This window comes from Pyxicephalus adspersus, chromosome 1 (assembly GCF_032062135.1).
Source record: "Pyxicephalus adspersus chromosome 1, UCB_Pads_2.0, whole genome shotgun sequence".
Lineage (NCBI taxonomy): Eukaryota > Metazoa > Chordata > Amphibia > Anura > Pyxicephalidae > Pyxicephalus > Pyxicephalus adspersus.
In genome coordinates, this window is record NC_092858.1 from 11300320 (window position 1) to 11327125 (window position 26806).

The 26806-nt window shown below is 38.7% G+C and overlaps 1 protein-coding gene across 1 annotated transcript in view; it reads left to right on the top strand.

The window, feature by feature from the left end:
* The window catches only part of TMEM135 (transmembrane protein 135), a 211552-nt gene that overhangs the window by 56151 nt on the left and 128595 nt on the right, over positions 1 to 26806 (top strand). Inside the window, exon 4 of the mRNA XM_072402388.1 lies at positions 14888 to 14921. Coding sequence (XP_072258489.1) covers positions 14888 to 14921 — 34 coding nt within the window. The remainder of the gene's footprint in view (positions 1 to 14887; positions 14922 to 26806) is intronic.

The following is a 26806-nucleotide window of genomic DNA, read 5'->3' on the forward strand; positions in this document are numbered from 1 at the left end:
CATTAAATGAGCACTGTGTTGTCCAGGAGTGAGGAGCATCTATAGATTTTCAACCACATAACACCTGTAACAAAGAATGCAGAAAAAAGTGTAATTAGAATAAAAAAAAGAAAGTGTGTGCATGTTTTGAGGTTGAGGTTGTCCTAAATCCTGTAAATTGTGCTTTAAATTAGGCCATAAAATGCCTATGTACAGCATGTAAACCTGGTATCCTCAGAAAACCATATTTGATCCAAAGGAAGTAAAAAAAAAAACAGCGGGCATACAAATCTCATGGATGGCTTCTCTATCCACACACAAATGCTTCTTGCCATTCATTTAATATAAGGCATTCCACAGGCTGAGCAGCTGCATTCCCACTGATATCCAGCGAAGGGTAAATGGGATGACTAAACCATCTATTACAGCCGGTTAATTAAACTTAAGTATGAGAGATTCATTGGAGATTTTGTTGCGTGTTGTGAAAATGAAGAAGAATTGAGCCATGTCCAAGTTGTAGGAAACATGAGCACATTGGTGTCTTGTGGTCGTATTACATGTATCCCAGGACGGAGCCTGTCCCCACACGTCGGGTGAGCCCAGCAAGCAAATTGATTGGATGTGTCACATTACTTCAATATTCTGGTGCTTCAACATGTCAAGCTGATTTAAGTTTAGATTTTATTCTTTGCTACACGCTGGATTCTTACATTTTTTTTGTTACTGGAAAACCAAAAAGCTCATCGTGAGCATTGTACTTCCAGTTTGGTGGTGGTCATTAGTGTTTAGAGGGTACTTGTTTTATCCAGTGTTACCTTAAAAAATGTTTTATTAACAAATATAAATTTCTTTATTTATTTATTTATTTTTTTACTTTATTATACATTAATACTCAAATATAAACAGATCCAGAGATTAAAGAAGGTACAGGTAGTCCCCGGGTTAAGGACATCCGACACACAGATTGCCTCCTAGATACGAATGGGGCTTCCCTGCTCGCTCATGTGCAGGACAGAGGCTTAATGCAGGGGGGGCATTTGCATGACTTTCAGAAGTTTTTTGATAACACTGCTGAGGTTTTGGGTGATCTTATAGTGTACCTAAACTCAGAATTTTCACTTTACACAAAAGGGTAGACAATGCTTTATGGAAGGTAAAAATTCTGTTCTGTTGGTTTATTTTTTTTAAATGGGGGGGAATACCACCCCATAATTCTCAATCACCTATGCAAATCAGAATGAATGGGAGCGCAAAGCCTCCCAGGATACCTACGTCATGCATCCCGGGAGGCTCTTGGGTGTCCCTTCTGCACATGCTCGAGCATCTCAGGCATGCGCAGGAGGAGCCCTTTCATCAAAAGGGAAAAAAATTGCCAATCTCATGCATGCGAAGTGAGATCAGCAAGTTTTTCCCCATCTACGTCACCCGATCTCACGCCTGTGCTGGATTACGTAGAAAAAAGAACCCAGAGGAAGAGGAAAAGATGTCGGCACCGGGATATCTAAGCGACATCCAGACCGATCGATTGCTCTGTGGGATTGAAGGTAAGTGTATTGTTTTGGGGTTTTGGGCGAGGTTTGAGTTTACTTCCTCTTTAAGAGCTGATCTGTAGCATCTTGTAATTCTTTAATGACCAAGACAAACTCTGCAGTCCAGAAGTAAATGAATGTCTAGGCTTCATAAAGATTTTTTTTTTTTTCTTTGTTTGTGATTAACTCACAGTGAGGATTTTAAACAACAACTTACACCACACTGCCTAATAATCTGTTAGGACAAACATCTGTACTAATTGCATTTATAAAATAATCTACCTGTTCTGATTTACATACAAATTAAACTTAAAAACAAACCTACATTCCTTATCTCATATGTAACCCAGGGACTACCTGCTCTTATTTTTTTTTTAGAGAAAGTAGGAAAAACTGTTTACATATGAATCTAGGGTGCAAAATGTTGTCCATGTCTCCTGTTAATAGTATGTCCTGCACCTGCTTTCATTGTACTCTTACAGACTGCATCGTGCCACTTCAGTCCCCTGCTACTAATTACCTTTTGTGTCCTGAAACTGCTCTCATATCCCTCATACTCCCCCATATAAAAGCAGTGGTCACTGACACTGAAACCTTTCCTCCCTAATCTCTCACCCCCCTCTCATATGCAGAGGGTGCAGAATGTAGGTACTTTTCTGCTCTTGTAGCCACGGGCCCAGTCTCTCTTCTGTCTCTGCTTTGTGCTGTTGTAATGCCACTACCGGTGCTGGGATTGAGATCCAGGTCTGGTTCCTTGGGAGCTGACAACTAACTACCTCTAGATGTATAAATCATACTTCCCTACTGCACCACTCTTCATTGAGGGACACATATAATGATCCCCAATCCTCCTCAGTGCAAACCTGGAATGGGTTTCTTTAAAATCATTTGCTATCAGTTGGCAAAGATATTCAATTCTGGACCAGATCCCTTCAAGTTTGCTGGATTATCAAAGTTCTTCAATGATGGTCTTTCTTCTCCAGGTTTGCAAGCTTTAATAAATCAGGCCCTGTATGTACAGTGTTTTGGGCCTTCCAGACGATCAACCATGTGGTGTAGTGGTGGTTTTTATATTTAAAATTATATCTAAAATAAAAACTTAAGTCTTGGTACTCAAGGTAAAAGTTAGAATGTTTTATTGTCCCATCTAGGTATTTTCACCTTTGTTGTCCTTGTATACATTCTAACATATCCCCTGCACGACTACCAAAACTACTGCTTACTGTCAGTTATCTTACAATCTGATGTATAAGAAATATCTGTGTATTAAAATAATTAAAGCTCAGGGCTGACTGGATGGTACTTGTTGGTACTTATTGTTTAACTTAATTAAGCCATTAAGTATACTTAACACAATTCTAAGAAATGCAAAGGGTGGAATCAGGAACCATTGAACACACCCTGGAGAAGGAAAGAAAATGGACAAGCAGGAGCCACATCTAGGAGTTCTCTACATTAGGCGACAACAGCAATTATCCCTGTCGGGTTTTTACTGGTCTGGCAGAACATTCATCTCAGGTGATTAAAGTCTAACATCTGTATACAGCTTAAAGTGGTACAAACCCATGCCATCATCTTCTCCCTCCATATCCTGACCTTTCCTTGCAGGTGCCGGTACCAGTTCAACTCTTGTGCAGGGAGTTACATCGTCTCGGCCTGGCCAGTGAAGATGGAAAATTGCCGGATATCTCTGGCAACAAATGCTGAGCTGTGCAAGTAACAATAGTTATTGCAGAAGAAGAAGGGACATCAACTGTCCTGTGTAATAAACCACTCCCTGATAGCCAATTTTAAAAGTGAGACTTTCCTTCCACTTTGGGATTCTAGACCTCTTTGAATCTGTTATTGGCAGCCCTAGAGATACAAATAGCAAGTCAGCTGAGTGAAAAAAGTGAATGATGGTTTTTTTCACCCAACATTTAGCCTGTGTCTCTCTTGTCAAGTCTAAAATTTATGTCATTGCCTTAAGTGTTGCTTCAGATAGGATCATGCACATTTATGTAGGGACTGTACACCTGGTACATAATATTTATGTTGGAGCAACACATTGCTTGTCAGCTCTACCCATTCTTGCTGTCCACAAGAGTGTCCAGCTGAGCGTCTGTATATGTGTTGTGAGACATAACACTGCAATGCAAACAAACCCAGCGGTGACTTGCTGTCTGATTATACATATCTTGCTATGAAAGTTAATCTGCCCTGGCCGCTTTGAGGTGAACTTTTGCTCCAGCGTCTCACAGCTGGAAACCAACTGTCAGGAGGAAATTGGTGGGTGGGAAAGATTAACTAAGATTTAAACATCAGCCATAAGGGCTTTGTTATTTCAAAGTCACAATTATAGATCTCTATCTTACATTGCTGCCATTCTCTCTCTTCCTTTTTATTTTTATTAAAGCACGGCTACTTATTTTTTTTAGTTGGGGGGATATTATGACACATATTAAACTGGCCAGAAAACTCTCCCTACAATGTTTTACTACAGAAGAATGGCTTTTCCTGTTTTCTTTGCTTGCATAATAGTGTGAATAGTGGGAAATGCAAGACATATTCTACGACCACATAAACTTTACAATGAAATAAAAAGAGATCAGGTTCCCACTATTTATATCTCACATTTGTTTGCCATAGAAAATCACCTTAAATCACCTGTGATCCGAATTCATTGTTATTAATTTAAGACAGATTGGGCAAAATTACATTTTTATTTTACATAGATGATATAATTACTTCTAGGCCACAATCTCAATAGCATTTTATTAACCGCCACAAAGTCTCTTCCATAACTTTATTTTATTACATTTTGATACAGGGTGCTAATGCTGATGCAGTAGAATTGCACAGTTGTATTGACATCCTTTATATGGACTTGTAGTTTTTGATAGAAGTAAGCAAAGAAAAAATAATAACAGTAGTAGCTTTGTGTTTCACCAACAAGCTTTATCAGAATAACTTTTCACAGAAATTTAATTTCAAACTAAGACAAAAAAATGTGTATATTGTGCAAATATTCTCTTTATCTGTCCTAGTGACCAGTAACCGGGGAGATATAGTTAGTTGAGTTGTTGCCAGAAAAGCAACAGAAGCAAAATCTTCTAGTTGGGACGCTTGTTCCATTAAAAGTTTAGTGGGAATTTTCTGCTTCTTTTGCAGGGCATAAAGTAAAGAGAAATCTTCCTGATGTGACATAGATAGTGGTCGCCAACCAGTGGTCCATGAGACAATTTTAGTGGACCACAGAAAAATGTGAACATTATTTGCAATTTTTATGTTTATTAATAATAAAACAAAAATAATACTCTGAAAAACAATTTTTGTCTTTATATTGCACTAAATTCACAAACTCTACTAGAGACAGAAAAACATGGGAGGCGTAGCATCAGTGTAGTCTTAAGTTGCCGAGCCGTACACTTCAGTATTGTTTCCACCATTACAACAGTCAACCCACTCTGCGAATACCGATTCTCATCCAATTGTTTTATTTTATTTGTTTATTTCTCAGATGCTCTTTTATGGCCTTAACTGTGTGTTTTATTTAACTGTTATATTTATTGGCATCAAATAGTTTGACTTTGATAGTTATCATTTCTTGTTTGGTCTTAAGCTGCGTACACACGGCAAATTTTTCTCGCCCGATAATCGGTATCGGCCAATTATCGGGCGAAAATCTGCTGTGTGTACAGTCGGTCGTCGTCCATCGTCCGACGACCGTCCTGGCGGATCCATGGGCGATGGACGACGACCAATCCTAATGAAAGGGAAGGGGAGAGCGCGCAGCAGGGTGCCGCTCCGTCGCTCTCCCCCTCCCCTCTCCATAGAGCATGAACGGTACTGTATGTACAGCATTGTTCATGCATCGTGCAGTCTTTTCTCGTTGGAAAGGATCGTGAAAGATCCTTTCCAACGAGAAAAATTGCAAGTGTGTACGCAGCTTTAGATTCGAGGAAATAAAACCATAATGGGTGAGAAAAAGCAAACAAATATTTTGCATTTCTTTAGTAATACCAAAGATAATGCAAATAATGATAATAGTAACAATAGTAATACTTCACTTAACCGTGCACTGAAAATGAATCAGAACCTCCACAGTCCTCGTCAGGCACCATTAGGAAGATCGTTATTTTAGAAATGTATTTATCTTTATAAAAAAAAATTATATTATTGGTCCCAGGATTTAAAATGATGAATTTAGTGGTCGGTTATGTCCGAAAGTTTGACGATCGTTGACATAGATGACCTTTAATTGTTCCCTACTTTATCCAAAATTGGAAAGCTATCCAAAACTTCACATATACTTTTCACCCTGGAATGATCATCCTTACCTTTGCTTTAATACCTGCTGAGCCCTAGTCCCCGCACAAGTTTATGCATATTGGGTATATTTCAGTAGCAGTATAGTATATTCCATTGCCATGAAAGAGGAAAGCTATGAGTGTTTAAATGACTAAGCAGTGTCACATATCTGACATTCTAGTATAGTAACGCCAGAGATCCTACAAGCTAGATTCAAGCAATATGTGGATTGAGAACTGCCAGATGTATAGCCTGGTTCAGAATAGGCAGTGGAAGCAGAGATCAGATTTCTAGCATCTGCTGGATAATGAAACAAGCAAGAAAGTTATAGTAAAATATTTTCTACTTCATTGGCTAAAGCTCTTGGCTCTGTAAACCATAACAAACTGTGGCTACTACTTAAGGAAATGGAGAGAGCAGGTCATTTGTCTCTGGAGGGTTCTGTATGTGTGGATCAAGAAGCAAAGGATTTTTAGCAAGGAACAAACTGGCTTTTACCTTCTTAGACTGGCCATGTTGTTGGGGTGCATTTAAATGTGCAAACATTGGATCTTTAAGATGATGTGGTGTCCAAGCGTCTGCCAAGGTGCCAGCTTCCAGTAGCTGGAATCGTTTGATCTGAAATCAGTTCTTAACTTACCCTTAATGGTATATTAATCAGACCAAAAGGGAAACAGTTTGAGCATATCTTTGGTTTGGAGTTTACATAAACTTTTTCATATGAGACCCCAAAAAAACAAATTTCAGGGGCATTTAAAACTGGGGTACTAGTCATATTACAGGTTATTACAGTCAATGTCAAAGTGCCAAATTACTGGCCAGTTTACCTGAATTGTAGCTCTTCCTGCATTGTAAATATAGACTGAAACTTACAGGAATTCAATAGACTTTACACCAAGCTATCATCAGATTTCAAAGTCTATATTTAATCCCTATTTGTGGGTAATTTCCTTTCTATACAACCCTTCCCAGACGAATTTTTCTCTTGGACTAGGTAATTCCTACATTTCCAGGATGACTGTCGCTGCGTGCCAAATACCTATATGTCTTCAAGAAATAATGACCGTGATTCATCCTGTTCACATGACCTGTTTGCTTAAACTCTGTGCAGCAGGATATGTCATTATAGAACTATAATTACTGAGCTTTGTCATTATTTTTGTTTGGGCTTCAATTTACCTTGTAGATGCTACAAAAATAATTTTATTTACTACACACACCATCTATAACATAAAGAGCCATTCTTCTCTTGTGACTTTGGCGGATGGGGAATGTATATTAGAATGTGATCCAGCAAGCAAAAAAAAAAAGGAAGAAAACCACAAATGGAAAAGTTTTATGTCTGAAAGTTTTTACAAACTGGGCCTGGGAAGAGGCACCTAAAAGGGAAATGATTGGTTGCAACTCAGTTGGTCCAAGTTTGTACTTTTTAAACTGATGTGCTATATTTGTGTTAGTTATTTCAAATATTAGCCTAATAAATATTTAAAACAGGGTCTACTGCCATAGAATTTATTGTGCTGTATTGATAAAAAAAAAGTTTAAGAAAGTGATCTCAACATATGCAAAAAGTTTACTTGGTGATTGTAGTAAATCGCCTCTATTGTATTTGTCAGGTAACCAAAGTCTGACATTATTATGTTAAGTTCCTAATACAACATCTTTTAACATTCCCTGATGACTAAAGGAGATATGAAGATATGTATAAAATAAAATATATAATAAAATATAAATACAAACTATATATTATAAGCTGGGAGAGAAGGTAGGGGGTTTCCCCTGTATTGTGACCCAACTTTTTAGTAACCACCCAAAAACACACACACACAATATATATAATATATACATACATACATATACAGTGTTCTCTCTAGCCCCTTTTAGCCTGGCACACCAATTGGCATTTTTCGGTGACTAACGGGCTGTTTTTGGGTGGTTACTGAAGACTCAGCTCTTAATACACGGGCTACCACCCGCCTACAATTTCTTACCACCCGACTTAAAAAAAATCCTTGGTTAAACACTGATAGGTAAAAACACACATATATAATAGGTCTACTTCAATAAAGCTTTCAGTACTAGAGAAAATAGACTAACATAAGAGTACCTGGGAGATCCAGCACACCTGGAATGGATATAGTGCAGGATTGAAATCATTTGCAAAAAGTATTTTTTCTGAAATCTATTCTAGGTTTGCTTGATCACCCAGGTTCCAGGTTATGATGGTTTATCTTCTCCAGTCTTGTTGAGCTTTAATAAATCATGTCCACGGTGTACCAGTCTTACCCATCTCCTATAATTATTATGGTAAATCCATATTTTGAGTGCACGCTGCAAGAATGTAGAACTTATTTCCAACCATGCCACATAGGTGCTCTCTTGGTATGGATAAATTCTGACCAAGGTGGACAAGTATTTTATATGCAACCCTGCAGGGAAAAGTTTCCTTGTTTATATAGTATTCACATTTGTATTTAACTGTTTGCCTGGGATTTAGCTTTAAAGAAAAACAAACACCGCTAAAGCCAATTATTATAAATCCCATTACAGCTTTAGAGAAAGAAGGGAGGGAAACTGTCTGAAATGCAGCATTGAATAAATGAAGGAAAGAAAGAAACTAATGCAAACCTTTCAAAATTATGAAACAAATGGGTGACCTTCCTGGAAAAAGCGTAAGGTTATGTTTGGTTGGCTGACATAAATGGAATGCTTTAAGACGAGTCCCTTCTGATAAGGATTTCCTGGGGTGTGGACACAGCTAAAAACAGCCAGGCTGTGCAAACACGGGTAACAAAAGGTTTTCCAAGTTCTCTGTTTTGGGATTGTTTGTAATGAACCAAGAAATAAAACATTTGAGTTTTTATTGGTCATAAAAATACACATTTATTTAAAGTCTTTCTTAAAATCTACATTAGATATAAGAATAGGTAAAACTATGCATGCAAATAATGATCAACATGGCATTTCACATACTGCTTTTGCAAAAAGTTTCCACGTAAAAAATATAGTTTTTTTTTCTTTTTTTTTTGTTTTCTTTTGAGCCAATGTACAGACTAGAATAGTATAGGTGATACTGTGTGTATGCACAGGAGCTACATGGGCTATGGGTTAGCACTCTGGCCTTTGCAGGACACCATGGAGTTTGCAGGTTCTCCCTGTTCTTGTGTGGGTTTCCTCCAGGTACTTCGGTTTTCTCCCTAACATGCAGTTAGGTTATTTGGCTTTCCCCCAAAATTGACCTTAGACTGGATTAATGACATATAATTATGGTAGGGACATTAGATGGTGAGCCCCTTTGAAGAGGACAGTTAGTGACATGACTATGGACTGTGTAATATGTCAACTCTTTATATATAGTGAATATTAATAATAATAATTGATCATCCCCACCTGACCAATTCAACCCAGAAAATATGCAAAAAGACAGAACAAAGATAACCGTGACAAGGGTCATTGCAGCTGTTGCATTCCTAAAATGGGGCACTTGGGCAGGTGTCACTAAGGCTATACACACATCAGATGATTCTCATCCAATAATTGCCTGATAATGGCTGATATCGGACGATATCTGACATGTGTACAGCACTCGTTGTTCATGGATTCAACCTGGCGGATTCATAATCAAAGAATGATCGTAATAGAAGTGAAGGGGAGAGAATGCAAATCCATCGTTCTCCCCCTTCCCTCTTCATAGAGCAGAACAGCTCTCGTTCAGTCTTTTGTCGTTGGAAAGGATCATAAAAGATCCTTTCCAATGACAATTATTGAACGCGTATATGTAGCCATGGTATGCTACTGGCATTTGCACATTGTGGCAAAGCCCAGGGTGCCACCAGTGGAGTTGAATTCTGCTTTCACGATAATATTGTTTTTTTTTTTTTTTTTTTTTTTTTTTTTTTTTTAGTGTTAGTTGCTTTTATTGATTTTTTTTTCTTTTTATTGTTGATATTCTACATACATTTTATAGCAGAGACATGTTCTGTAGCATTTTTTTAACAAATCACAGTGGGATTTATTATATTGTATAAACAGACCTTTCATTTTCGTAGCTGAACAGCACTATATGAAAAGCTTCTCCATTTGGAAAAAAAAAAAAGTATTTTAAGTTTGCACATTCTTCAGCGCTGTGTCATTAAAGGTATACCCATAACATAACCAGCATTATCCTAACCTAAGCACACGTTAAGCCCCTGAATAGCCCTAATTAGCCAGCAGCAGCAGTGTGAATGGAGGTTTTTCAATCATCATAAGCCTGCTGTTACACAGTGCTGAAGAAAACCTCAGGCAGGAAGAGTTTGTTTTGTCACGCCGTGTCACTCGAGAAAAACAGCAGACATCATGGGATTTACGCAGTGACAATGTTTTTACAAGGGCTTCAGTTCTAACCCGTTTAGACAAAGCATCTCCGATCTGGATTGCAAGCATATTTTTGCGGCTTGTATAGTCGTACCGCTTACAATCTATAGAATAGACCGGGCTCTGCGTTTTAATAACATCTGTTTACAGTCGGCATGTTTTTCTTTGTAGACCATATTCAAATAAAAGCTAATTTACGCAAGCATGTGCCAGACTTCTCCCTTAATCCTCCTGTACACAGGGAGGCATTGATAAGAGGAAGTGACTAGGAAGTGATCTGTAAACTATGTTAGGCTGCTTACACACATGCAATAATTGTTGTTGAAAAGGATCTTTCACGATCCTTTTCAAACGACAAAAGACCGCACGATGCATGAACGAGCGCTGTACATACAGAGCCATTCTGCTCTATGGAGAGGGGAAGGGGAGGACGGCAAAGTGGCACCTTGCTGCACTCCCTCCCCTTCACTTTCATTATGATTATTTGTCGTTTATCGTTCATGGATCTGCCAGGATGGATCAATGAACGACGAGAGCTGTACACACGCCAGATTCATCATCAGAGAATTATCTGATGCATGAACGTAGCCTAGAGGGAAATTATCTTGTTGGCATGTGTACTGATAAACAGATTTTGCTTTTAGTAAAGATATAATTTAAATATACCCTTACCCACCCACTGTGGCCTACACACTAAAGCCCCATACAGGCATCCGATGGATGTCAGAAAATTTGTCAATGATAAATGACAAGATGACAGATGATACACACTAATATGAGAAGGGAAGATGAGTGGGCATATCGGTAAACAACGTCAGGGTACCGTTGTACGCATTGTAGATAAGAGTTGCCCGAGAGGAACGACCATGCTTGTCCCAGGTGAAGATTATCTGACATGTGTACATAGCTTGGAATACTTATCCCTGCCCCCAAGTTCTTCACTGTGCGGTTCTGCTCAACACTACATGGCCTTTGCAGGAAAAACATTCTGGCTGGGTCCTGAGCCCAGTCCTTTCTTATGGATTATTTGTACTCTAGACCACCAGCTATCCAGTGGAGCACAGACCATCCATAGAAAAGAAAACAGGGCTGCGGGGTGCGAGCCTGCTGGCAGAAGACTCTGTGTTCATGTTTTCCTCCTTCCAAAAACTGTGAAGGGTGAAGAAAAGAATAAGGTCCTCCAACCTCCTCTCTGACAACACAGCTTTGAATTTATAAGCCTTGCTACTTTATTTATGATGGATTACATACAACCTCCTGTTATCCCTTTCTCATCTCTGTATCACCTTCTTATGTTCACAACTACCGTATTTTTCGGACCATAAGACGCACCAGTTTTTAGAGAAGGGAAATGAAGAAAAAAAAGATTCTGAAACAAATAGTGTCCTAAAATATTTTATGTGCATTAAAAACCAACAGCACAGTCATAAACACATGTAATAAACCCTGTAAAGTAAACAGCAGCATTTAGAACTATTATTAACCAATAAAGTCAGCAAAAGACAAAATTACTGTAAAACACAATAACGAGAGACTTCAGTAATAAAATAGTTTGTGTTGTGTATGTGTGTGCTTTCACTGTGTTTGTGTTGTGTATATGTGATTTTACTATGTGTGCTGTACCTCACTGAAGATCCTGGTGAAGAGTGATCTTCAGTGAGGTTCAGCACGCTATTCAGGGAACACTCTCAGCATGATTGGCTGACAAAGTCATGTTGGGAGAATTCTCCCAGCATTCCTGCTCCCAGCATGACTTTATCAGCTAATCATGCTGAGAGTGGGAGGACGCCGGGAGCAAGATACAAGAGTGACAGGAGTCACAGTCACTCTGGCCGCGCTGGACAGGAGAACAGGGTAAATAAAAGGCGGAGGGGGAGGAGCTATACAGGGGGGACGGGACAGCAGCTGGGGAGGAGCTGAGGCGGGGCTTACTATGACTGGGCAGGCTAGTGCAGCGCTGCCTGGCGCGGTCCATACCCGTGCTCAAGCTCACTGCTCCGGGCACAGAGGGAGAGGAATGGACTGTGGAGAGACGGCCCGGGCAAGCTGTGAGGCGGCCGCGGTCCAGACCCGTGCTCACCGCTCATCGCTCTGGGCACAGAGGAACAGAGGAGAGACAAGTAAGAAACATATGTTTAGGCTACATTTGGACCATAAGACGCAGGGACTTTTCCCCCCCATTTCTGGGGGAAAAAAAGTGTGTCTTATGGTCCAAAAAATATGGTATTTCTCCTGCACAGGCAGAGCTCATGTAATGTTATCAGGTTTTTTTTGTTTGCATTTGCCAAATAAATACCAAAACACTTGAATTAGTATATTTAGCAGATGGAAAGAAAGGGAGAGGATGATCTGTGTTTGCATACACTTTCTTTTTTTATGTGTAGGTCACTCCCCAACATTTCCAAATAATATTTTTGGAGCTAAATATTTTGCAGACAAGAAAAAGATTCCTGCTCCAAACACTTTGCTGGTGCTCCTAAAGTTGGTTGCTGGTGTTTTCCAGAATTTGTGTGGCCCCATTTAAACCGCACAATAGTGCCAGTAGTATTAGTGCAAAGTGGGGCTTGCCTTGAACTTCCTTGTTTAATGCAATTTCGTACTATGCATTATGGGATAGAATTGATCTGTTTTAAATCATTTCCTCCTCCTGTGTCACTGTCTGTATATCTCTGTCATTTGCAACCCGTATTTATTGTACATTTGTGTAATATGTTGGTGCTGTATAAAGTACTTTTTAATAATAATACAATTAATACTAATAATGGCTATTGATATGCTAATGTTTTGTTGAGCCTACGTAGGTGGATGACAGCAGTGGTCCCTAACCTTTTGGACGTCACGGACCACTAAATTTACGGACTCCGAACCGTGCAGGGAGCCGTGTATCACTCAGTGGGGAATAAACTTCCCCCAGAGTGACGTCATGATGCCAGAACCCACTGACCCATTCCAGGCTCAGACCTGTGATGGGGAGACACAAGAGACAGAACCCACCCACCCCCCTGAGCCTGCCAACAGTACCGGAGACATGGTCCGCATCTCTGGCGGGGACCTTCTCCTGACTCCGCTGCTAGGGTAGGTGCATCGGCCAGACCCTCAGACCACTGCTGGTCTCTGTGCTCTCGCGGGGCCCACCTGTCTGACGCCTGGGGGTTGGAGACCCCTGCACTACAGGACATGTATCAGGGATGGTCACCTTGCTCAAAGAGCGAGAGAAGTAAAGGTAAGTTAAAGCAGAAAGCTGCAATAAACAATAAAGTTGCTTCCTGTTGGATTAGTAAACGATAGAGATACACAAAAACGAACCAAAAATTGTATAAATATACAATACCCATACATATTGTATTAAGACATGATTAGTTTAAAAACTAAAAATAATTCAACTATAAAGATAACTCTTATTCTTATTCTTTACTGGACAAAGTACACAAACACAAATTTTTGTTTTGTTCTCCTCCTCTTTATCATTGAGCTGTCAATCTGCATGACACAGTTCAGGGTTTGGGATACAAAATGTTTTGGTGTTTTAGATGTTGTGCTGGCTGTGCTGTCATTGCAAAAATTATAATAAAAAAGCAAAGCTCTTATTGTAACTATTAGTATTTATTTTTTATTATAAGCCTGAGTCTATTTTTTATATTTCTATGCATCAGACTGAACTTCTTTGGTTTGTTTTTCATATTCCGTGCACTTTGCTTGTTCTTTCTGTCTTTTGTGTGGCTAGGTAAAAAAAAAAAATAAGAGGAACATGTTCTCATCTACCTTTTCCTCTGTGTTGGCCTCTGACTTGCAGCTGTATCCTCCTGAACAGCCAAGTCTGTGTTACTGCTGAAATATCTGCGTGGAAACAAAGCGTAATGGGAACAAAAAAAATTAGGAACCCTAGACCCAGATTTCACATAACCCTTATTATTCTCACTTTCTCAATGATAAGTCACAATGGCCATGCTTAACCTTGTCTGCGCTGATTCCAAAACTATTCCTTTATTAGCAGCCCTGAGAGCGTTATTTTTGTCAGGCTTTTTGCTTATGGCTATTGGCATTTTTAAATGGGTAGCAGTAGGCCTAAGATAGAAAGTTGTTTTATGGAACATCCTGATGATTTACTGCAGTGTTTCTCAGCCTTTGACCCCTGGAAATAACGTTCAGATTTTAGAGAACCCCTTCTATAATTACTATATCCACAGTATATTAGTGTGATGGTCAGTTGGAAGAATGACCCTTACATTGCTGACCATTGGGAAGAATGTCGCCCTTACAGACAGGCAAAAAGATAATTTGTGTCACTTATACTGACCTGAGAGCTCCAAACTGCTTATTGCTCAAGGAACCCCCATCAGCCTCCGGAGGGGCCCTAAGCTTTCAGGGAACCTTGGTTGAGAAACACTGATCTATTGTGTGCAGGTCAGTGACCATCTACAAAACAGTTCCGTACACCCTACTACCTTCAAACTTGTAACAACTGCACTCATATAACTCGAACATACATGAGTTTCGATCCGCCTTTGTTTATAACAATAAACAAATCAGGATATCTGTTTGCCTTATGTTTTACAAAGTTATGTATGTTGATACCCATGGTAAACAGGGATAGAGATATTACAATTCTGGGTAAACATAGTTTTTATTTTTGCACATGTGAAAGACCTAATTTCGTGACATTTTCTGAAATCAGCATATGCTACTATCAATATAAAGCTCATTTTTTTTACTGTGTTGTTTTTGTTTTTCAGGAGAGGCCTTCTGACCATATACATGGCCAACCAGGTAAGAAGTATTGCTGAAATGCTTACTAAGTATGTCCTTAAAGTGTAAACCTTACTTATAAATTAGAAATAGACTTCACTGTTTTATCTAGCTACGTGGAGTGCTCCATGTTTTAACTGCAACCTAAAGCCTTCATATTATACCGACTAGTATTGTGGTTACTTTCAATCAGATTTTACAATGGTCTGAAAAAACGTGGATAGGTATTTGTTATTGGAAAAGTGGAATAAGATACTACAATTAAAAGGGGAAAGCCTGGATCAACTGCCATGTCACACTTGGCATCAATTTGTCAGAAAGATTTGCCCTGATTTATTAAAGCTCTCCAAGGCTGGAGAAGATACACTTTCATCAGTGAACCTGGGTGATCCATGCAAGCATTTGTTCAGTTACATGCCTGTAAATCTAAACATAAACCACTGAGCATAAACTACTTGCCCACAAAGCTTGTGACAAGAAAAGCTGGGGCATCTACCTTGATGTGTAAATATAATTTATTCCTACACAATATTTCAAACTTAATCTAATTTAAAAACTAAAATATTTTTAAAACTCCTATTGTTTAGTTTTTCACATAAATCACTGAAAATATATAATATACAGTAACCACATGCTTACTATGTATGTTTTTTAGTCTTATTTATTTTATGTATTCATGTATGTGTTTATTTTATTCTTCATTTGGTCTTTATTAGGCTTAGTCTAAACGGACTGTTTCCCCAGCGTTTACCTGAGACTTTTAAAGCTCTTGTTTGAAATCCTCATGTATTACAATGGGTTAATCTACGTTTCCTTGAGGCATGTTTATTACATTTATCTTAAATGTTGCTTGCAATGTTTAAAAAATTAAAACGCTAGGTAATGCTGAAAAACACAGGTAAATGCTTTCATTGATTTCAATAGGACAGTTTCTTGAGCACTTAATATGCAAATTAGGTAAGAACTTGGTAAAATGTGAAAAACTCGGCATAGGCGTTTTCCAGCATTTTAAACGCAAGCTTTAAAACGCTAATAAAATTCCATAAAAATGCATATAAATGCAATAGGAACGTTTACATGCTTTTTTAAAAAACGTCCATGTAGACCCAGCCTTAAGGTTTTTTGGAAGAAAAGAAAATAAAGAAAATTGTACATCACAAAAATTTTAATAACAAAAACAATTTTAGTATAGATTTACAAATGTGCGGTTGAAGTGTAGGGAGGAACAGGAAAGAGAAGAAAGGAGATGGGTAAAGGAAGACAACAAGAGAAAATGTAACCCATACCTGTCTGAGAGTGTAGACGTCAATCCAAACAAATACCTAATCAGTAAAAAGTGATCAAACATTACACAACAAGAGGTTTTATCCAGAAAAATAGTTTTTTTTTTTAAATGCTGTGTAAGAATTATTCATAAGTAATAACATTTTATGAGAGCAGGTTGTTTATTCATTTTGAATGTTTTGCTTGACTGCTGCAAATCATACTTTCGCATTTGTTTTATACGGATATTAGAACTTTGCCTAAAAGCATCAGTAAAGTAAATAAAACACCCTTACCACAGTTTTTGTAAAAAAAAAAGTACTTAATGTGTTGTGATTACGAAGCATAAACACCGACAATTGTCAAGGAGAATGCACAACTACGTGGCAATGCTGCTCAGGCTGGATAAAGCACAGAAATGCAGTCATTATGTCACTCAAATAATGCAAGGTGTTCAGGCAGCACAGGAGACCTTAACCGTAATGGACCTCTACCATGCTTCACAGTTGGAATAATGTTTAGGTGTCTTAATGTGAAGTATTTTGCTTCATCTAAAGGTAATGCTATGATCATTCAGTAACATAACAGAATGATGTTTCACTGCTATCTATTATTATTAATATTAATACACAGTATTTATATAGCGCCATCATATTATGCAGCGCTGTACAAAGTCCATAGTCATGTCAGTAACTGTCCCTCACATGGACTCACAATCTAATGTCCCTACCATAGTCATATGTCTTTAATACAGTCCAAGGTCAATTTTTTGGGGGAATCCAAATATCCTATTTGCATGTTTTTCGGATGTTGGAGGAAACCAGGGGACTCAGAGGAAACCCACATAAACATGGGCAGAACCTGCAAACTCCATGCAGATAGTGTCCTGGCCGAGATTCGAATCTGGGACCCAGCGCTGCAAAGGCCAGAGCACTTTCTTCTGAGCCACCGTTCTGCCCATCTATCTAGGTGGTCTTTTGTAATTTGACCCATGCAAGATTCACGAACACACAAATGTAAGAGACGCATTCAGATACAGCTGTCATCATGAGGTTATTTGTTCAAACAGTGAACTAAAATAGTAAAAATTCTTTGTTTTGTCTTGGAAACTAAAATTATTTTGCAGCTTTTTGCTTGGGTCAAATTGCACTTCATCGGTATACTGCAATAAGGAACAAATAAATAAAAGTGTCCGGAAGTGTCTTGTATTGATAAGAGAAAGTAATTCTTACCTAAATGACTCCTCTTCCTTTCACCTTGCTAGGTGACAATATCCAAACCCCAAACAGAGGTTAACGCCAAAGTAATAGGATAGAAATGTGAGAATGTTTGCTATTTTTACTGTCATACCAGCAGCAAGTTTCAATAGGTGACATACAAATATAAACAATAGAGTGACTGTTACTTTTGTGCATCACCCATATTTTCTTAAGGCTGACACTTGTCATTCATCATGCTCATGTAAAGTTTTGTTGGATAAATACAACAACACAAAGATTTTTCCCATAAGTTCTTGAACTTAGAATTCTGTATCTCTTTTTTTCTAGTTTTCCATGAAAACACTGCCTTTCAATAATATTTATGATAAAAGTGATGGAAGCACAGTATTCATATCAGCCCTTTGCTCACATGCAGATATTACCAACGACAGATAGATTTCAATATTATACAAATATCCAGTGATTAGCAGTTTCCTGAGTAACAGGTACCTTTGTGACAGACAGGTATTCCAGTAGGAACTATTGCTTCAGGTACAGATACCTTAAAGGGGAACTAAACCTTACAATACTCACCTGTCCCTGTTCTCTTGCAGGGAGCTGCCATATTCTTCTTGCTTCTCTTCCTGTTGACAATCTTCTGCCATTTTGATAAGCTGGGCTGGGATGACAAACTCCCAAGCAGGTGCGCGGGAGCGCATTTATTCCCAGCACAGGCAGGGGAAGCCGAGATTGCCGGAGTAATCAGGCAGGTAGGAGGGATTATTTCAGGAGAGACATTGCTTGTTCCTTTCTGCACTAATGACCTGCCTGATCACGGGAACATTGAAGGGGAACTTTAGTTACGCTTTACGGATAGGTAGGTATCTCCCTGGCAGGTAAATTCTCCAGCAACTGTTTCCATTGTGACGGGTAGATTTCTCAAAAACAGATACTCTAATTACAGTCTAGTGTTAACTGAAAGTGGCACTTATACAGCCCCTGGCCTGGTGGCACTTTGTGCTGTGCCTTCCCCTGGCATTCCCTGCCATCTGTCTGGTCACGTTACCCTGATGATATGTGCAATACACAGGACCACAATGCCAGCTTTGACCAGGAAGCAGATGGTAACTGCAACAATGGGGTCTGATGTAGCAAATGCAGGCCACAATTTGGACATTACTTAAGTACAGTAGGGTCAAAAACATTTTAATTTATTTTACTAATATTGCTAAATTTACTTATAAAAGACTTTGTTAAAGTTCATTCTGAAAACTGCTGATTGCTGTGATTTGAAGTTCATCTTTTGGTTTCAGTTAAACACCTGAAACAATAAAATGAACATAAAATAAACATACCTGCCTGATCAAACTTTTTTTTAGATACATTTACCTGTCCCAGTTATGTTGCATGCCCGACATCTTCCTTCTCTTCTTTCTGAGATAGCTAAACTTTGGCCATATTGATTGACAGTGCCAGGATGTATGGGAGTTTGTTCAGTTATGGATACCGGCATATTATTACACAGTATTTATTACACAGTATTTATTACCCAGCATCATACACTGAGCTGCCCATAAGATGGTGAACAGGAAGGTAAGTATGCGTTATTGCAGAAGGGACATAGCCTGTTCATGTCTGCAATAAAGACCAACCTGCTGACAGATAAAAGTAACAATTGTTTTTGTGTTTTAGATTTATGGCATACTGGGTGAAGGCTTGGATCCCCTCCTAGACTTTTATTGCTGTCTCCCATTCCTTGCTTTTCTGGTGATTTGCCACTGGAACAAGTATTGAAAGACAATTTTGCAGTAATTTAAATTTGCTTTATCCCTTTTCCATCCCTAATTAAATGTTCCGTGGGATGCACTTGGAGCTATGATATAAGGATAATAACTATTATTTGGGGCCATTGGTGGAATGCAGGGAGTAAGTTTATAATGCAATGCAAACACAACCAAAAGAATTAGGAAATGTGTCCGGTCACCAGTCAACATATTTCCTTATTGCTTTCATTGCAGTTTTTATGAACTTGAACAAAACTATATCCATCCCAGTGAGATGTCCTTAATCAGTTCATCTGAGGTGAAATATAACCATGAAAATGACCCAACTGTACATTTTTTTTGTTTTTGCTTACAACCTGTTTTCAGAACAACCACCAACGGTCTAGAACAGCCGAGTCCAAGTGTCACACCTAGGCCCCTTTCATTGCTCCATGTGCATCTGTTTCCTGCTTTACAAGTTTCTTATCAGGGCATAAGGGTTCTCTTCCTGTGAATACATAGAGGAAAACTCGCTCATTTGCCTTCTGATTGTCATACAACCTATAAGTGACACATGTTTACACAATCATAGAGGTGACAGCTGAATAAAATGTGGGAAGAAAAAAAATTGCTCAGAGTGGGCCCCCCTGTGCTTCCTCTTCACTGGTTCGTATATTTTACTCTCTTACTGTATATTTTACTATAGGAAGCTCAGAATTTCAGAGGTGGAAATGTATGGACTTGCAGAGGGCAGAAACAATAAAATGAAACAATGAAGAATGAAGCCTAGCATTCTCAAAACTCCAAACCCCTAACGTAGAGGAAAGCAAAATCACACACACCTTTTCTCTCTCTATAGACCTGATTTAATGAAGCTCTTCAAGGCTGAAGAAAATACACTTTCATCAGTAAAGCAGGGTGATCCAGCAAATGTTTGCTGGATCACGTAAGTTCAATGAGAAAAGTGTATCCTCTCCAGCCTTGGAGAGCTTTAGTAAATCAAGCCCTATGTGTGAATGTGTGTATTAAAAAAAAAATATATATATATATATATATATATATATTTGCACATATACACTGTATATAATATCAACCTACTCCTACAGGTAAAAATCTTCAAAGGCAATTGATTAGCTCCCTGGATCAATTTTCCCAAATAATATTCTAATAGCATATACTCAGAAATGTACAAGCAGTATACACAATTTTTTGCATTCAATCCCTTTTTAAATATAGAATTTAGCTGTGCACCACCTGGGCCTATCCACTCCTGTTCTGCAGCCTTATAGCTGTACGTCTGCTGTGTGAGATCTAAGACACTGTGTTGTACTGCCCATTGTTCTACATGCTGGAGAGGAAGTTGTACCTGAGGACCTGCTGAACATAGATCTTGTTGCTTTTGCTTTATATAAGCAGTAGTTTTGTGGTTTTTCCATCTCTCCTTCTGCTTCTTGATCATTACTTCTCCAGCCAACATATTGCCAATCATCAGGGCAGCAGTCTATAGGAAGATGACCATCTCCATATACCATGTGAATTAAGGCCATGGTAATTCAGTAAAGTGATCACCTTCAGGTAGACCAAAGACATTACTGGTAGTTCATTCTCTATTTCAATTTTAGGTCACAGCTTCCACAGTACATGTACACTTTATTCACTCCTTTTTTCCTTCTGCACTATATCTATCCCTTTTACTACTGAGTTACATAAAACCAGGTCCTGTGGACCATTATTCCATTTTCTCAACCTTTTCGTGTTCAGGTCTAGCCTCCCTTTCTTTCAATCATCAGCCCCTGGCTTTTTCAGGTTTTGGATATCTATCAGATGAGACCACCTCATAACATCTACAGCAGAAGTAAGGGAACTGAGCGCATAGAGCTCTCAATAGAGTCCCTGAGTGATATTAGGTACTGCATATCTCCAGTTACTTCCAAAAATGAAAAAAGTTTGGATTTAATCATGTTTATTAAATCAAATGTGGTTGTTTTGTAATATTAGAACATTGGTTTGATAGACTTGTATTCAAGTATCTCATTCCATGTTAGGGAGCATTAGGTATATTTTACCAGACATTAAATGTTGAAATCTAGCAATGCAGCCATATTAGAGTGTTAGCCTTTAGTTCATGGCCCATGCAAAAAAGTAATAAATCATTTAAATGACAGAACTTGGAGCTCATTTGAGTCTGGAAGCCGTGAGCCTTTCCCTGTAACTTATACGACAGTGAAGTGGGATTGTGGCGGGCATGTTTTGTGGCTTGACATGGCTAATTGGTTTTGGCATGCCGGCCCCAGGAAACCTCATCCATCACTTTAGAACAGGAAGTTTGGCTGAAGTTAGGGGAAACATTCGGTACTTGCTGTTATGCTACACTGCATAACAGCAAGTCTCTTGCTGTTATGCTACACTGCATAGTCGTTCCAGTCTCTGAGAGGTAAAATGTCTCTTCTAGGTTTACTCAACCCAGTCTGAGCTGGCCAAATACCTGAACACCTGTGACTAACTATTTCTGTTTCCTATACATCATATTACTTTGTATTATAACAAAAATGCATAACTTCATCATAGCCTGGCTCTAAACCCTTTCAAAACTGAACTACAGACTGATATAAAAAGTTTACTATTTAACAAAGTTGTCAATAAAACAAGTAAAACCATTGGAATATTTACTCTTTTTTCCTATGCTTAAATTTTAGGTTTCCTATCACTTTTTGTCTCAGGTATGATAGTAACCAGGACAGAGAGGTTTAATCACCACAATCAGGACACCAATTTAAAACTTTTTTTGGAAGTTAAAACTCATCCGAACACTACCCAAACCTACAGTAAAAAAATATTTTTGGCTTTATGTATACTTAGGGCTGGGGTTTTTTGTCCAGAAAGGATTTTTTAAAACATTGTAGGGGTTATGAGATCGCCATTTCAGTTATACACATTGTTTATTACATTTCTCTGACTGCTTCTGTGTAATCTTAAACTCTCCTTCATTTTGTATTTCATCTGTCTATTTAGCTGTGTTTCCCTGGGGTTTAGCATCAGTGTATGTAAACCCTATATGTGTTTTAAATATGTTTAATATCATGTCTTACTGTATACAGATTTCCTAAACAAACACCAAAGCAAAGCTCCTTCTACATCAGCATATCCCATTTCCGGGCTAAAAACTCTAGCTAGTGTTTTGCAATTGGCAGCTGTATGCATGCAATGCAAACTTGTTTTCTTGGCCATTAGGCTGCCTATCCAGGTTTGCAGGAAGCATACACAGACCCTATAGGTGCTCAGTGACCAACTTACCGATACAACCAGAATGACAGTGGCAGCATCTTAGCTCTGACAGTCTGCAACAGGAAGTGATGTTACCGGTAAAATTCCCCAGGAAAAAAAGTTTACAACAAATTAAAAAAAAAAAAAAAAAACCGCTTATGTAAAGACTTTAAATCTTTCCACAGTTTACCGACATTTCTGACCTGATAAAAAAATACTTCCCTAACTGCTCTCTGTGCTTCTCCAATGATCTACCAATGACTTCCTCACTCATATCCTCGTCACATGCATGGCTTCAAGACTTTTCTAGGGCTGCCCTCAGTCTCTGGAACTCTCTCCATCCTTTGAGTTGTTCTCCTACTTTCCGCACATTTAAAAGAGCGCTTAAATCCCATTTTTTCAAACTCACCTACCCATTTTCTTTTCTCCAATAAACCCTCACTACTTACCATAACCATTCTGTACGCCCCCTCCTTTCGTGTACTATTTTCCCCCCACCGTTTACATTGTAAGCTTCTGTGGGCAGGGTCGTCTCCTCCTCCAGATACATTATTGGTATCTGTCTGCCTTTTTCAAACCCTATTATAACCCTAATATAAAATATTGGCGCTTTATTAATAAAGTACAATATTAAAAAAGAGTGATGCCCAACATACAGAATATAGATTTAGGCTTTGCATACACTGTATGGTACTGTTTTGCCAATAAACGGAGTGCTTTGCCTAATCCGACAAGAGCAGGATTACAAGAATTTCTGATTGGGGCAAAACAAGATTTTCTGACTTCATAGACCTCTCAGAGTTTCCTAGTTAGCATTAGCAGTTTGTGGATTGTTATCACTTGTTGCTTGGAGGTGCTTTTTAAAGTGGAACAGATGGTAGCTATGCCGATGCCAAGCCGAAAGGCAAATATGCAAAAGAAAGTGCTTCAGGGTCTGAGTGCTACCAGGGTTTCAGCAAATTTAATTTAGACATTTTACAATGGCTGCTTGCTAGCAATACTGGCATTGTCTCATGTCCTGAGCGGTTGACCTCTGAAGGTGAACCCCTCCCTCCTGTCTTCTCCTCCGGTCTCTGTTCACACACACGTCTTGTTTTTCCAGCCCTAAAATACACATTAATATTAGTCTGCCCACAAGCAAACCTCCATGAACATTAATATTTTCAGGAAGGGGTCTGCTTGCACAGAGCAGGCATTCATAACACGTGAATTATCACCAGAGACAGCAGACACTTGTCCCATTCCTCAGCCACTGTTTGTATGACACAGGCACAATGGAAAGCTACTCCCTATACGTTTAGTGTGCGCTGGACCTCAATGCAGGTCATTAGGATTCCATATGTGCACAAAGACACCATTGTACGGCCAGGAGAATGGAAATGTTTATGAGCCTTTTCAATTGATCCTGCATAGGAATTGTAACAAACCTTCCATTATTTCTACACTGACCACTTCTGAAGCTCAGTCCTCTTGATTGATTGGGTGGGTGGTCTGCCCTGGGGACAGCAGGTACTACAATTGCTTGACTCATTTAATATCCATTAGCCTGTTGAACATTGATAGAATGTCAGGAGTGTTCACTGTTACTCCTGCAATTTTCATCCCTGCCAGTCCACTTGTTACTTGTAAATAGATATTATTAGAAGAACCGCTAGTTAAAAGGAACACAAATAATTTTGATTTGTTTTAAAGTAAAATAGATCAAGTTGTTAATAAACCAAAATGAATTAAAATTTTTATGGTACATAATGGTATTTTATTTTTGTGTTCTGTATTTTCATATTTTAAAAGGAGCAGCTATATTTCCTTATTACAAACTTGAACACTGCTTCTTGCTTTGCAGGTAAAAAAAATAGGTGTTACTGCTGCTTCTAACAATGCAAATATTTTGGTCGGCCAACCTATTTAAAACAAAAGGAGTCACTGGAATGGTCTTTGGCTAGTCAAATGTCAATTTTACAAATTTCTATACATGAGTATAAATACAAAATTACTTGCAGGTTATGATATTAGGCAACGTACACACATCAGATGATTCTTGTCTAATAATCACCTCAGGGCAAGTATGGAACGAGAATCTGGCGTGTGTACTGTACATCACTCATGCGGCGTCTTTCATGGATCTGTCCCGGCAGATGCACTGTAATGCAAGTGAAGGGGAGAAAGCGGGGTGTTGCTCACTCATTCTCCGCCTCCCCTCTCCATAGAGCAGAACGCTACCATATGTACAGCACTTGTCCATGCACCTTTCACTCTTTGGTCATTTGAAAGCATTTTGAAAGATAATTTCCAACTACAAAAGTCTAACGTGTGCATGCAGCCTAAAGCTGCATACACACCTGCAATTTTTCTCGTTGGAAAGGATCTTTCACGATCCTTTCCAACGAGAAAAGACTGCACGATGCATGAACGATGCTGTACATACAGCACCGTTCATGCTCTATGGAGAGGGGAGGGGGAGAGCGACGGAGCGGCACCCTGCTGCGCGCTCTCCCCTTCCCTTTCATTAGGATCGGTCGTCGTCCATCGTCCATGGATCCGCCAGGACGGTCGTCGGACGATGGACGACGACCGACTGTACACACGGCAGATTTTCGCCCGATAATTGGCCGATACCGATTATCGGGCGAGAAAAATTTGCCGTGTGTACGCAGCTTTAGTTTAAAATTTTACTGCCACTTAAAAAAAAATAAAATCCCATCACCACACATTCTCAGTGGCTCATTGCTTTAACAAAACATTTGCAGAATGTAAAGTCAGCAATGGTATCCTCCATTCTTTCCTCCATATTGAAGGGGTACTCATAAACCAATAGGGATGTAGGAGAAAGAAGGATCTGGTCATTATTTACTAAAAATCTAGATTTCATTACCAATTGCTCTAGGTTTCCATTTTTCTGTGACTATATACTGGTAACCATGATTGCCACACATAAATCAACCCTTACTAGGTTACTGTGTGTTTGTTTTATCTGTTAACCACTGATCGATAGGTAGGTTCTCTTTAACAGAGCTGTTTGTTTGTGCTTGCAGTGTTTCATTACATTCACTATAAGGAGCAGTAATGGTAATAAAACACAGGAATGCTTTGACTGCCAATAAAGTTGACTTAATTCCATTTAGTATAGATGCTCTTTATTATATATGATATGAATAAACAGTTTGTATATTGCATTGCAATAAATTGGCAAGTAACAAAGACTCCTCTCTGTATAGTATACTTGCTTGGCTTGCCAATCTTTATTTCACACAGCTGTTCTTCAGCTCTCTTGGATCCCAGTGAAACAGTTCCTTTTTCATATTTCCCAAACAGTCAGTCTCAGTCTCCAGGGGGAAAGGGACAAAGACCTAGGACAACCGGGGACTCTGATCTGTTGTTGCTTTGCAGACTTTTTGACTGGCAGGCTAAAGCTGGGGCATAGGGAATGCAGGGGGCCTGACCTTTCTTCTCGGCCATGTTATTCTCCACACTGCTGTAAAATCTACAAACTTTAGTTTTATTAGAAGAAATCCCTACAATGAAATGACTTCTTCACCTCGGATTATTGAAGACGATCTTGTTGCCGAGTCCCAAAGCTAACTGGCACAGCAATAATTTTGGGGAAAGGGCTTTTCTTACCTTTCTCAAATGGTGTAGTTTTAATCATATATATATATCTTGTGTGTATATATAAAAAAGCTGTGATAACTTAAAAATGTGTAAAAACTTCTGCAAACTGGAGACAGACAACCTCGAAGTAAAGTAAAGCTGAACTGGATTTTTTTTTTGCACCTTTGCTTAATAAATCTTATTTTTTTTTTGTTGTAGAGATAATGCATAAGGGTTACACTTTCTGTCATTTGCTTGTAACTCCTTTCGGGAGGTTTTCCCTTAATTCCTGTCCCTTCCATACCCATAAATAAAAACAGGGAAAAGCAGACAGCAAGAAAAAGATTGCCAGAACTTCTAACCCTCCCACAATGTACTACAAATGTGTTTTTGTCATTCTCCTTTTGGAAATATTTTCCATTAATCCCCTTCCTGAAAGGAAGTGAGAATATCCTTAATAAGCACATGGGGCAATAAAACCTGATGTATTCTAATCCTCTTCTGTTTTGTATCCAAAAAAGAAAAAAAATGGTTGGGTTAGACTAAAGCTAAAGTCTATGTAAACTGTATAGGATAAAAACACCTGCACAGCCTCCCTTGCGGTTCAGTACTTTATTCATACACATATATATATATATATCACATTACCTTAATCAGGAAGCCACTTCCATTGTCATGTTGAGCCCTTGACACCTTCGGTCATTCAACTTAAAAGACTGAGGACATCTATTTGCAGACAAAAGTTCTGTGAGTGACTGCTTCAGATTAAAAAGTATTAATAAGTATTTTAGCAAAAAGTCTTTTTATTTTTACATTTGCTGCTCATTTT